Source organism: Sprattus sprattus, assembly GCF_963457725.1.
Source record: "Sprattus sprattus genome assembly, chromosome: 19".
In the NCBI taxonomy this organism is placed as follows: domain Eukaryota; kingdom Metazoa; phylum Chordata; class Actinopteri; order Clupeiformes; family Clupeidae; genus Sprattus; species Sprattus sprattus.
In genome coordinates, this window is record NC_137917.1 from 23636030 (window position 1) to 23648446 (window position 12417).

The 12417-nt window shown below is 42.6% G+C and overlaps 1 protein-coding gene across 1 annotated transcript; it reads left to right on the forward strand.

Moving 5' to 3' along the window:
• Positions 1-3610: 3610 nt before the first annotated feature.
• On the forward strand, positions 3611-9320 carry LOC308381100 (uncharacterized protein). Its single transcript, XM_080858610.1, has 8 exons — positions 3611-3683; positions 5311-5714; positions 5838-5934; positions 6329-6744; positions 6890-6983; positions 7327-7419; positions 7736-7828; positions 8349-9320. The coding sequence occupies exons 2-8, from the start codon at positions 5441-5443 to the stop codon at positions 8440-8442; spliced, it is 1161 nt and encodes a 386-aa protein (XP_080714736.1). The 5' UTR covers positions 3611-3683; positions 5311-5440; the 3' UTR covers positions 8443-9320.
• Positions 9321-12417: the final 3097 nt, after the last annotated feature.

The following is a 12417-nucleotide window of genomic DNA, read 5'->3' on the forward strand; positions in this document are numbered from 1 at the left end:
ACAGTCACACACACACACACACGCACACGCACAGACACATAAACAACCACTGCAAACATGTCACAGAGCAGCACTGCAAAAGGTGAAAATGCTGTTGTGCTTGTTCCTTGCGTGACTTTTTGCCTCACAGCCACATCGATGTGGGAATTTTGCTTTCAAACTGGCTGCACATCTCAGAAGAGTTTCATAACAGCATTTTGGTTGGGGGAGGAGGCTTGCTTATTATAACACAGAGGTTACAAATCATTACCGACCTTATTATTATTACCTCTACACTGACATGGGAGCTGTTTCAAGAAAGAAATCATTCCATGCCTTTACAGTAAGTCTTATCGATTTACATGTCTTCAGAGTTGTTGATGGTTAAATGGGTAACTGTCTTCCCCAACGAAGGTTCAGTTAGTAACTATATGTCACCCTCTTGTGGTATATTACTGACACTGCAAGATAATGAGCACTGCAATCTGATCAAATATTGTGTTATTTATCGTTCTTGCACATTTCCATATTTTGTTGTGGACATGAAGTGGGAGTGAAAGCACATTTTCAAAAATATTGTAAAATTAAAAAAAAGTAATAAGTAATCATAATAATTTAATATGAGACATTATACACACGCTTGTCTAAGACCACCACTATAAGATACACGTGTATATAACTCTGCTACATTCATTTCACTTGGTATGTTCTAATGGGAGAAGGGGAGAAGGTGCAACCAACAGGAAGGACCCTTTCACTTTTTAGTGCTTTGTTTGAATGTAAGGGCTCTGCATGTAATCTCAATGGGCCTTTTAGACATCTTGACATCTTCATTGTGCAGATTAGCCAGTATGACACCAATCATCTGAGATGGAATGGGTTCATCCAACATAATGGAGGGAGCAGAATATATATCAGCAATATATGTGAGTTAAAACCATGGTTAGTTTGGCAAATTGGTAGCCACAGGCCTTGCTGACCTGGCTTGGTCGCCCATAGATTAGGGCTGTACAATTTGGGAAAACAACAGGGCATTGACCCACGCCTTATGGAGAGGAACAGTCACTAAAGTGACCTCGTCTGCATCCATCATGGTTGGTAGGACACAGCCAGCGCCATCTAGACAGGCACGTCACAGCAAAAGGCCAGAGCAAACATGTGCCTAAACTTCAGACTCTCTGTAATTAGATTGCCCTCATGTCATCAACTAGGCCCTGACATGCAGTCTGCTTGTCTCACGTGTAGGGGGGGGGGGGGGGACACTACTTTTGCGTGACTGGATGAAGGGCAGTTAACACAGCACAGGCCCCGTGCATCCCTTTGCTCACTTGATTAACCTTTCCATTAGGCATAATCTTTTTTCAAGCTCCTGGAAAAAAAGCAGTGGTGTGCCCTATTTTTAAGTCTGGTGATAAAGCAATTGTGTGACACTACAGGCCCATCAGTATTCTGGCAGTGATTTCCAAGGTATGTGAAAAATGGGTAGCAGAACAGCTGACAGCACACTTAGGCTGAATCCCATTTCTCCCGCTACCCCTTCGTCTTTCCCCTTCCCCTCCGTTTTGCGCGTTCATGTGGAGCGGTAGGGCTGTCCCAATTCACGTTAAGACAGAGGGGTAGGGGAAGGGGAAGCACTTTCTACCGCTCCAAACGGAGATTTTCCGAGGGCACACTTCAAACGGAGGGGTAGACTGATTTCCCTCAATGCATTGCGAACCCGTGATCATTAAAGAACAAACATCGCGCGAGTCCATTTAAAAATGTCGGAAACAGCAGGGAATGCATCACACAAATAAAAATATTTTCTTTGTAATTCATGATTTTAAAACTAGTTTGATGAAATGTTGCATTGTGTAAATAACAGCTGCAGGCGCCATGTTTGTTTATGTCTGGTGAGTGACAGCTGTCGCTCTCCGGTAACGTAACAGCCAACGCTTCGTACTGATGACGTACGTAATTGTTGAAGTGCTATCCCAATTCGAAGGGCTAGCGTTTCAACCCCTTCCGCTACCGCTCCGTTTGAAAAAGCGAAGGCGAAGGGGTAGGGGTAAGGGTAGCGGTAGAGATGAGAAATGGGATTGGGCCTTAAACTTAGGGAACACCCCTCTGCACCCAATGCAGTTTGGATTCCGTGCTAATCACTCTACAGAGACAGCTAACTGCTACTTCATAGAACATTTTAAGTCCAAATTGGATAGAGGCGGGGTAGTTGGCGCAGTTTTCTTGGATCTTAAGAAGGCTTTAGACACTGTGTATCAACAGACGCTGTTAGCAAAATTTTCATATTTAAATTTCTCAGCAGAAGCCACAAAATGGACGAAGTCATATTTGGCTCAATTGGCTGATAGGAATCAAGGTGTACACTTTGGAAGTAGCTTTTCTCCATACCTTAGTAATAATATTGGTGTACCCAAGGGGTCAGTATAGGGGCCAATTCTGTTTAGCATGTACGTTAATGATTTACCATCAGTGTGTCCATCTATTAATGTTCAAATGTATGCAGATGACACTGTTCTTTATACACATGCAAAAACCAAAGAGCAGGCTGCCACTAAACTAACTGCAGCATTGGTCCATGTCTCTGACTGGCTGAAAACATCATCCCTACTCTTGAACACAAATAAAACAGTCTGCACAGTAATAAGGCCACTGCATTAGGTCACACGTAACTTCTTTTTTATGTCTAACACCTTGTCTCTCTGGTTTTTACAATTTGTTATCTAAACTGCACTGTTTTGTCACACTGTTGTTTACCTTGTATGTCTCTCTGTTTTTTACAATTTGTTTTTTTTAACTGCACTGTTTAATTATTTAATTATTATTATTATCATTATTTATTTTAATTATATAATGTTGTATTATTATTTCTTTCTTTTATTCCAGTATCTCTCTGTCATGACTCATGCCCTGCCAAGGGACAACGGATGAAAACTAGCTAACCAAGCTAATTCCGGTGCATTTAAATTTTTCTGGGAAATGTTTATCAATGTACACGGTTCCTTTTCAAATAAACGCATAAGTCAGGTAGGCTACACGATCCTTTGGAGATGAAGCTGCTGTAGGCTGCAAGTACAACAAGAGAACACGGGTCGGTAGGTGAACAGACTGCGGCCAACAGTACAGAGGAGGAGATCATCTTGATACTAAGGTAAGGCTGTGAAGAGTGGGAAAAGCAGTACCAATCTGGAGCTCAAACATGCAACAGCTCCTAAACTCCAGACATTCCTGTGGAAACTTCCTCCTGCCCCCGGTCGTTAAAGCTTTAAGGAGAAAGTGAATGGCTACTTCCAAACGTGCGCCTCCCTAGTAGACAGGAAAACAGTCTAATTAGAAAATCTGCTAACTGGATGGTCCTTGTAGCAGAATGTTACAGACGGTCCAGAACAATCTCAACAATCTCAAAATAAAATCTTAAAAACGTCTCCCACTGACCCGGAAGTACACTGGGTTAAATGGAACAAAATTTTCCAAGATAAAACAAAATTATTCCTAAGTAACATCCCCCCCTTCCTACCTAAATGAAAAACAAAATCCTTCCTGAATGAAAAACGCAAAAGTACGTCTTTTTTTTCAACCAGCGATTTCTTTTCGCTCAATGTCCCTTGCAGGGCTCCGTAGTTCTGGACCATAGCGCATGTTGACTGACGCTGAAACGTTCGCGAAGAACACCAAAATACTTCTTCGGGGAAGTACATGAAACAATGGTAAGTGTTAGGCTACTGTTATACATTTAAAAGACAACATGAAACTCGTTGTCAGCTTTTGTTTGACTAGCTAATTAGCTACATGCTATGTTATTAAGATTGTGTGTCAAACTGAGCTAGACGCACCTATCCGGTTTCTATCCAGACAGTAAAAGAGCCAGTAATCTTAACATGATGACTAGCCATCCTAGTTAGCTCACACTAGACTCTTTGTCACCTTAACATTGTAACAGAAGTGTATCAACGCAGGCAGCTGTGCAAGGTCGTACCTGTGCATGTAAAACCAGAAAACGAGGGTTTCTGATATACGTAACAGCGCGCAAGTCAGGAATTTAAAGATAATATTAGGCTTGTTTGTTAGGTGCGCTTCTGTCGTTCTGCAACAGTCATTTGCGTACAGCGGTTTATCAGTTCTTCATCCAACACGAAAATGGGATGCTATGCTGGAGCTGGAAGATGCAGACCTTCCCCGTGGGGCCACGTTTGATTTGGAGATGGGTGACAAGTTGAGGTATCGCTAGCTGAACAGTAAAAGTAGCTTCACAGCCATAGTCACACATTGATATAGCCTAACCACAGTTTACTTGTATGTTGTTGTACATATGTATTGGTGTGTAGGTTTGTGTGTGTGTGTGTGTGTGAGAGAGAGGGGTATATCTTTTCTCGAATGCTTTTGCACACATTGCAATATTGCAATATATCTAAGACATATATAGTCTAAGAGAAGATGTAGGTGTGACATGACAAAGAGGAAATAGGTAGGTAGGCTGGAGATTCTGAAACTGGTACATCCAAAGCCTCATACTAAACATACGTCAAACCGTTATACCTCCATCAGTAGATAGCCTAGTCTAGTGCATGACATGGCTTGACATGATGGTACTTGACCTGATAGAAGGTGACAATGGCCTAGAGTAGATACAGCTTGAGCTAAAACTGGGGCAGATGAGCCCAAAATGGCGCTGTCAGGGATTTGTTTGTGTGGTAGAATAAGCATTTATAGTTATTATAGTATATATTCATGTTTCTGTGTTGTGTACTGACATGTTCTATCACTGTTCCTTTAATTGTCCATAAGAATGCGAACCTCTGTCTTGCAGCACCAGCTAGTTTGCCAGATTAAATATTGTTGCATTGTGTTGGTGTGACATGTTGTCGTGTGATTTGAAAATAAGCCTTGTCAATGTACTTTTGAGCTATTGAGAATCCTGCTCAAAGAAAATAACTTAACTGTTTTTCTATTTTGAAGTTTGTTCATCTTTGTGACTTGATGACATTCTTGGTTTACTCAGAACAGTTATCTAGCTACTGTAGAAATCTTTTTTTATTTCCAAGTATCACCTGTAGCTTCTTCACCGAAGGTCTCTATACCATGGATTGTCCCATGTTCAGGGCCTATATCAGAGGCTAGATGATGCAGAAATCCCGCCTTGTGGAGGTTCTTCATAATATTTCCAAATGTAGGCTATGCAGACAATTTGACTGTATTTGACAATTTGACAATGCAGTTGTCACATTCTGTCTCTCTCTTTTTCTTTTTTCACTCAGTGGGGATTGATGTTTTGTCTTCACACAGCAGTGAGAAGTCAGTTTGGTCTGTGTCATACTGGCATTCTTTAATCCACAGATCTCTACTCCAAGTCTGGCATCCACACAGCATGGCCACACAATGAAGCAGCATCAGTTCAACCCAGCCCCTGAAAATTGTCTTCATCCAACCCGTCAGCTCTGCTAGGCCCATTTCACAGTACCCAGACATGGACCCAGACATGGGCATCCGGGCTCACGTTGACCTCTCAACGGTGAAGGAGGACCCTCACCACAGCAACCCATTGAATAGCAGGCACCGGCTGAACATGAAGAAGCCCTGTGGTGCACAACACAGCAGTTCTCTGTGGCATGTTCCGGAGAAGGTGACTCGGGGACATCAGTGCTCCACCCAAAATGGAGATGCCGTCTTTGGGTCAGAAGACGCCGAGAGCCATTTCATCCAGGAAGATGGGAAACTGGGCTCTGTGTCAAACCTTAAAAGTACGATCAATGTTCACTTTTAATAGAGTAATTATGTGTCTGGGAGTTGGTATTTTTCTCATACAGTAAAGTTGTAATTGCAGTGAAGTTGTGTTATTTCATGTGCAACTGTGTTGGTTCCAGAAAGGCTGATGGACAGAGAGAGGCAACGGCGTCATCGAGAGAGGATCCGAGCCGACCCAGAGAAGCAGCAGGCACACCGGGAGAGGGAGAGACAAAGGTACCACACAGCAGGATAACGTCACCTGCTAGTGACTACAATCTACATGTACATCAATACATACACCTCTATGGGATCGCCAGGGCCATTATTAGAGTTTAGGGGTGTTACAGAATCCCACACAGTGATAATTACTGGTGGAGAAACAAGTACTTGTTGTATTATACTATACTAAATCATATACAGTTATTGAAGATAACTTATCCATACATTATGTACAACATTATGATAGTTATGGTATACATTCATAATGTGATGTTTGTGTAAAAACTTTTGACAGTTTACGAATATTAAGCCATTACATGTCACCTTAATATACATTGTATTGAGTTGCAAAACCACCTTCCCCACAGTATTCGCTAATCTTGCATGCTCGTATAATGTGCCCCTTCAGGTACCAACGCAGGAAGAGTATGGTCAGTGCTCTACCAGAGCAGACGCCATCAGAATCCCAGAGCCATGGCCTGAGTGACTCAGAGTATCAGATAGAGCCAACCACAGAGGATCACGATCGTCCAAAGCACTATGCCTTTCCAGACATTTTGCAGAATTCCGATACGGAAACGGGTCGGGTGGCTCCAATGGACAGCATGGTGATGAAATGGCCCACTCCTGAGGCAGATGTTGATGACTTCAGGCGGCAGATAAGAGAGATGAACCCGGCCAGCCGTCTGTCGCATGTGACGGAAAAAGAGACTCAGGAACACGTATTCTCTACCCAGCACAGAGGCGGTGTGTTTGGGTCACAGGATGTTGGCTGTTATTTTGTGCAACAAAATGGAGAACTGTGTTCACTTTCGAGGCTTAAAAGTATGTCCTTGTGTACTACTCATGATATTTGTAAAATTGTTGCATTATTTGGATGACCACACCACTTGTCTGGTATATTGAGAAAATGTCTGTTTGTAGGTACATATTTATTTACATAAATGTCTCTGTATGTATCTTTTTTTAGAGAGGTTGATGGACCGAGAGCGACAGCGACGCTACAGGGAAAGGATTCGATCCAACCCTCTGAAGCAATCGGACGACGAGAAGGAAAGACGAAGGTAATGGAATGGAACAGACAGTGGTGCAATGACCTTTTAATCAGTTATTTTTCACTATGCTCTTGTTTTTTTGCTGCCCAGCTATATGGCTTTACCACACCATGATGACACAAGTGAAGGCAATTTCATAATTAAATCTGAACAGCATGTGTGTCTACACATCACACATGCACACACACACACACGCAAACACACACACACACACACGCAAAAACACACACACACACACATACACGCACATACACACATCTATTACATATCTGTTATGCTTACCTATTTCTTCAGTGCATTCAGTTGCATGTAATAAATAACTAACCCAAACCCATGACCTTCCCATCTTCAGGTTCATGGACAGAGAGAGACAGCGGCGCCGTAGGGAGAGAATGCGTTCTGAGCCTGACAAGCAGCAGGCTTACGCAGAGCGGGAGAGGCAAAGGTACAGTGCCAGTGAACTGCGTTGCCATGACACGATGCTGTAATGGAACATCAAGAGTTACTTACAGAGCCAAACTGGGCCCCTCATGCTAAGACTATTTGTATAGTGCCATAGTAAGCTGGGCATTTGTGTGATGCTGACCTGTAATCTTTGAAATGGATGCTGAGCTGTGATCGTTATTTAATAGTCAACTGGGAAATCGTCCTGGAAACCCACCGGTTAGCTCTTACCTGTAGTTGCTAAACAAAGTGCTTACCTTGCTGGTGTTTTGCCTCAGTCAGTTACATACACAAAGTGAATTGGCAGCTTTGTTCAGGTTGTTGGACAGAGAAAGGCAACGGCGCTGCAGACAGAGGCTTCAGGCGGACCCTGTGAGGTGGCAAGCTTACCTGGAGAAGGAAAGGCACAGGTACACTCCACCAGCATGTACCATCAACAACACAGAATGATGCATTGACATTAAGCTCACGTAGCACAAAACCTATGGGAAACAAAATGGTCAAATTGTTTCCGCTGTGTACATAAACGATAGCTTTGAATGTGTTCAGCATTTGGGAAATGCTATTAACTTCACATTTCAAACATCCAAGCTGTGTGTCTGTTGTGTGAATATTATCTTTTTTGTAATTTACTGTTTATTAAGTTTTTCCATTTTACAAAGACAACAAAACAACAAGACATAATCGTAAAACCAAAGTAGGACAAAAAAAAAAAAAAAGCACAAATACAGAGAATGAACCAGGGGATGTTCCAAATGTACATGTCATATCTTAGAAGAGTTAGTCAAATTAAAATCCAATAGTTAACAAAAACCACATCAGGAGGAGGAGCAGTAGCCTGTAATACTATAATTACACAAAGTCTGGTCTAATTGCTAACACATAATACATAGGGTGAATATTATCTTGATACAGTATTTGTCTTCATAGGTCCAGAGAGGCGGCCAGGAGAAGACGGGCAAAGAAGTCCCTGGCAAAGGCCCTAACTGGCTGGATATCAGAGTGGGGTCAGGACAGCCTCTGAGACAGCAGGAGAAGATGAACTTTGACCTCTTATGATCCCCTCTGTCGAATGGAGCGAGGAGTCGCCTGACCAGCCTCATCTCAACCTAACCAGGCCATGACGCCAGAGACGGACTTGCTGGTGGGACGGTCATACTAGGCACTCAGTATTGACGTACTGACAGACAAGCCTCCATCACAGAGTTTCTTAGCAGGGCAACCCAGAGACAAAACAGCCCTGCCCTGCTCAGGAGTAGATACTGCCAAAGATGCTCGTCCTTTTTTTGTTCCTTTGTGTTTTCTTTTGTCTTAGCCCTGACGTGGGCTGTAGTCCTGAAACATTCTTCGGAAGTGCTGACGTATTATGGAAGTGTTCTCATATGTCTATTGTTTGCAGTTGAGATGTCATTGGAATTTGTGATGTGCTCACGTTGAATTTGGTCTTTCAATGTCTTACTGTCAGAGAAGAGGTTTTTTTTGTCATGGAAAAAAGTTATCCTACGGGTTTTGGTGTGGAGGGTAATAGGCATATGCCCAAAAAACACCAGATGCCTATCAGGATTTATTCTCCTGCCTTTAGTGACAAAATATAATTGCTCACCATCTGTTTTTGTTTTTGTTTTTTTTAAATGGTGATCAGAACTGTGTCATCGACATTGCAAATAAATGTAGCTATTTGATGTGAAAGTTGATGTTTATGGATATTTGCATGTTTATCATGTCCTTTGGTTTCAGGCCATAGGAAAGGGGAAAAGACAAGAAATCAAGGTTTATTTGTAGTAAACTTGTAAGGCCTTGGCTATGACGTATATCAGGTTTGAACAACCAAATTCATTACCCACGTAGGTTTCCAAACTGTTGTTTTCTCAAAGTTCCTGGGGAAAAGCTGGCATGTAAAATAAGTAGAGTAAAGAAGAACATTTGGACAATGTGGATACATTTGCTGTTAACTTTCTTGTGGTCTGAAAAATAAAGACAGGTAACACATCTTAACTGTCATTATTTATGACTAATGTCATAGGTGGTAACGCTAATTGCTTTCCACCACAGTCAGGGTGTGCCAATAGGTGGCGCAATGTCCCCCATGGCGTTTGAATCTCATACAGAAGAAGAAGAAATGCTTTGCAGGAAAAGATGTGACGGTTGACTGGGATAGCCATTAAACCACAAAATTCATGCCTATGTGGGAACAATTAGGACCTATCTATCTAGCTGAATCCAAGAAAAATAGACTTGTGAAGTGGAATGTCATACGGAAGACGCCATCATGAACACAGAAGGGCATCAAATGTGTCTAATACGAAGTGAAGAGGACGCTCGTGTTATTGAGATAGCAGTAAGAACAGCTGTACTGAGCGTGGTAGAAGTGATAAATGACATCAACAAAACCCGACTACATGAATATCAAAGGAAAGTTGCAGAAAAGGACAAAGAGAATGCACATCTCAAAGCAGAGGTCAACAAAGCGGTAAAAGAACTGGCGTTTCTGCGTCAGCTTGTGGGTTTTCGAGAACAAGGTGAAGGAAGTGTGAGAAACGCAAGCACTGGTACACAGGTTCCAGGAAATAAACGTGTGGTGGAGACGTCTTGTTGTATTGAAGACGGGACTGTGACTGAAAGCGTGACAACAGTCCAAAGCAGTGTAAAACAGTCTAAAAGTAAGTAACCCATAGCTTATTTACATGGCCTAGATCCACTGTTGTATTGATGTATCTATGTCTTAGTAGTACTATGTACAAGTAAAAAAAATGATATAAACCGTGTGGGTAGGCTACAGCGCAAGTTCAACAGCATCACAAACTGTTGTATCAAACGCTCTCTAAATGAATGTTATGCTGAATGCTGAATATTACAATCTTCATCAAGCTAAGATTTATTGCTGGATTTGTGTATTAGGCTGCAATAGTTTAAGCTCAGGGTTCCTGATAAACTGGCAACTGAGTGTGTATTTTAATACACTTCTAACACACTTACACAGATAAGAGAGAGCCATTAAGTGCAGCTGAAAGGCAAAGACGCTATCGCGCCCGTCGAGATGCAGATCCCAAAAGAAGAGCAGAATACCTTGAATGGGAGAAGAAGAAATGGATGACAGACAGGGAGCTGGGGAAGAAAAGACCCATACATGGGTGCAGCTTGACAGAGCAGAGTTCAATGAGAAGAAGATGGGAATTAGCCAGGGCAAAGTGCAATGCAGCAAAACTTGCGATTGGCAGCCTTTCAGCACCACCAGTGAGCCCAGAATCTCAACACCCACATCGACAAGAAGCAGGTCCTTCCCCTTACTAATTCAAACGATGCATTAATGCATATGTCTGTAACATAATTGACATAATAACCAAAATGTCTAGAAGAATATTAAATGTAAAATTGCACAGGTTGAGATGGCACAATACAATTTTTGGTTTGAAAATCCACTGATTTTGTGGAATGACCCATAATCTTTATCCCAACAACCCCATTTAAACCAGAAACCTTTCAGCTATGAGTACTATGAGTGATCTATATGTATTTGTTTTGCCCAGATTTTTCTTATTCTGAATCGTCTTCATTCTCTTACCTCCTTTACAGGTCATAGTATTGATATCCAGATCGAATGTTCGAGTGAAGAGACGACTCCAGTCCAAGATGATTCGGCTGCAGGTTCCTCAGGTCAAAATGGACATTTCTGCGCACCATCAGAGTACTCAGAAGACTACACAGACTTTACTGCTGGAGTGACTTTCCCTGTGGTCAAAGAGGAGCCTCTCAATATGGACAGTGTTTACATCAAGTTTGAGGTGAAGCAAGAGAACGCGTGCACGGACCAAAACGACAGTTCGTCATCATGTCTTCTGGAGAGAGAGCCCCCAGAGAACTACCATTTCCATCACCATAGAGACGGTGCGTTTGGAAGCAGAACTATCAGTGCGTTTGGGAAATGCTATTAACTTCACATTTCAAACATCCAAACTTCATGTCTGTTGTGTGAATATTATCTTGATACAGTATTTGTCTTCATAGGTCCAGGGAGGCGGCCAGGAGAAGACGGGCAAAAAAGTCCCTGGCCAAGGCCCTAACTGGCTGGATATCAGAGTGGGGTCAGGACAGCCTCTGAGACAGCAGGAGAAGATGAACTTAGATCCCCTCTGTCGAATGGAGCGAGGAGTCGCCTGACCAGCCTCATCTCAACCTAACCTGGCCATGACGCCAGAGACGGAGTTGCTGGTGGGACGGTCATACTAGGCACTCAGTATTGACGTACTGACAGACAAGCCTCCATCACAGAGTTTCTTAGCAGGGCAACCCAGAGACAAAACAGCCCTGCCCTGCTCAGGAGTAGATACTGCCAAAGATGCTCGTCCTTTTTTTGTTCCTTTGTGTTTTCTTTTGTCTTTGCCCTGACGTGGGCTGTAGTCCTGAAACATTCTTCGGAAGTGCTGACGTATTATAGTCTGGGAAGTCCCGCCCCTCTTCTCCGGCCAATTTGATTTAGCCTCTGAAGGGGGTCTGGCAAACTTAGGATAGCAGTTCACTTCAAGATTTCCAGAATCCTTGGAGCCAATTACAAACTGGCTTTTGGCTACCTGGCGCGCCATTGGCGGATTTAAAATAACCACGTCTACCGTAACAAAAGCGAAACTTAAGAGAAAAGCACAGTAAACTATATACTGCTCTCCCGGGTGTCTTGGATGATTTCATAGGCAAGTTTTCTTTGAAAATAGAACAGAAACCTGCTCTGGAACAGTTCATACAGAAAAAAGATGTGTTTGCTTTATTACCGATCGTTGTATCGTTGTATAGTATCGTTGGTCTGATTGGTTAAAGGCGTGTCCAATTACGTGAGTGAAGTGGACCTCCATTGAGGAGTTGGCCAGACTAACTGAGCAAATGAAATGCAGTGAAGGGGCGGGGAATTCCCAGACAAGACGTATTATTGAAGTGTTCTCAAATGTCTATTGTTTGCAGTTGAGATGTCATTGGAATTTGTGATGTGCTCACGTTGAATTTGGTCTTT

Coding starts and splice junctions, on each gene's coding strand:
- LOC308381100 (XM_080858610.1), top strand. CDS start 5,441: ATGGACCCAGACATGGGCATCCGGGCTCACGTTGACCTCTCAACGGTG. Junction 5,715..5,837: donor CTCTGTGTCAAACCTTAAAA/GTACGATCAATG, acceptor TGTTGGTTCCAG/AAAGGCTGATGGACAGAGAG. Junction 6,984..7,326: donor GACGAGAAGGAAAGACGAAG/GTAATGGAATGG, acceptor TCCCATCTTCAG/GTTCATGGACAGAGAGAGAC.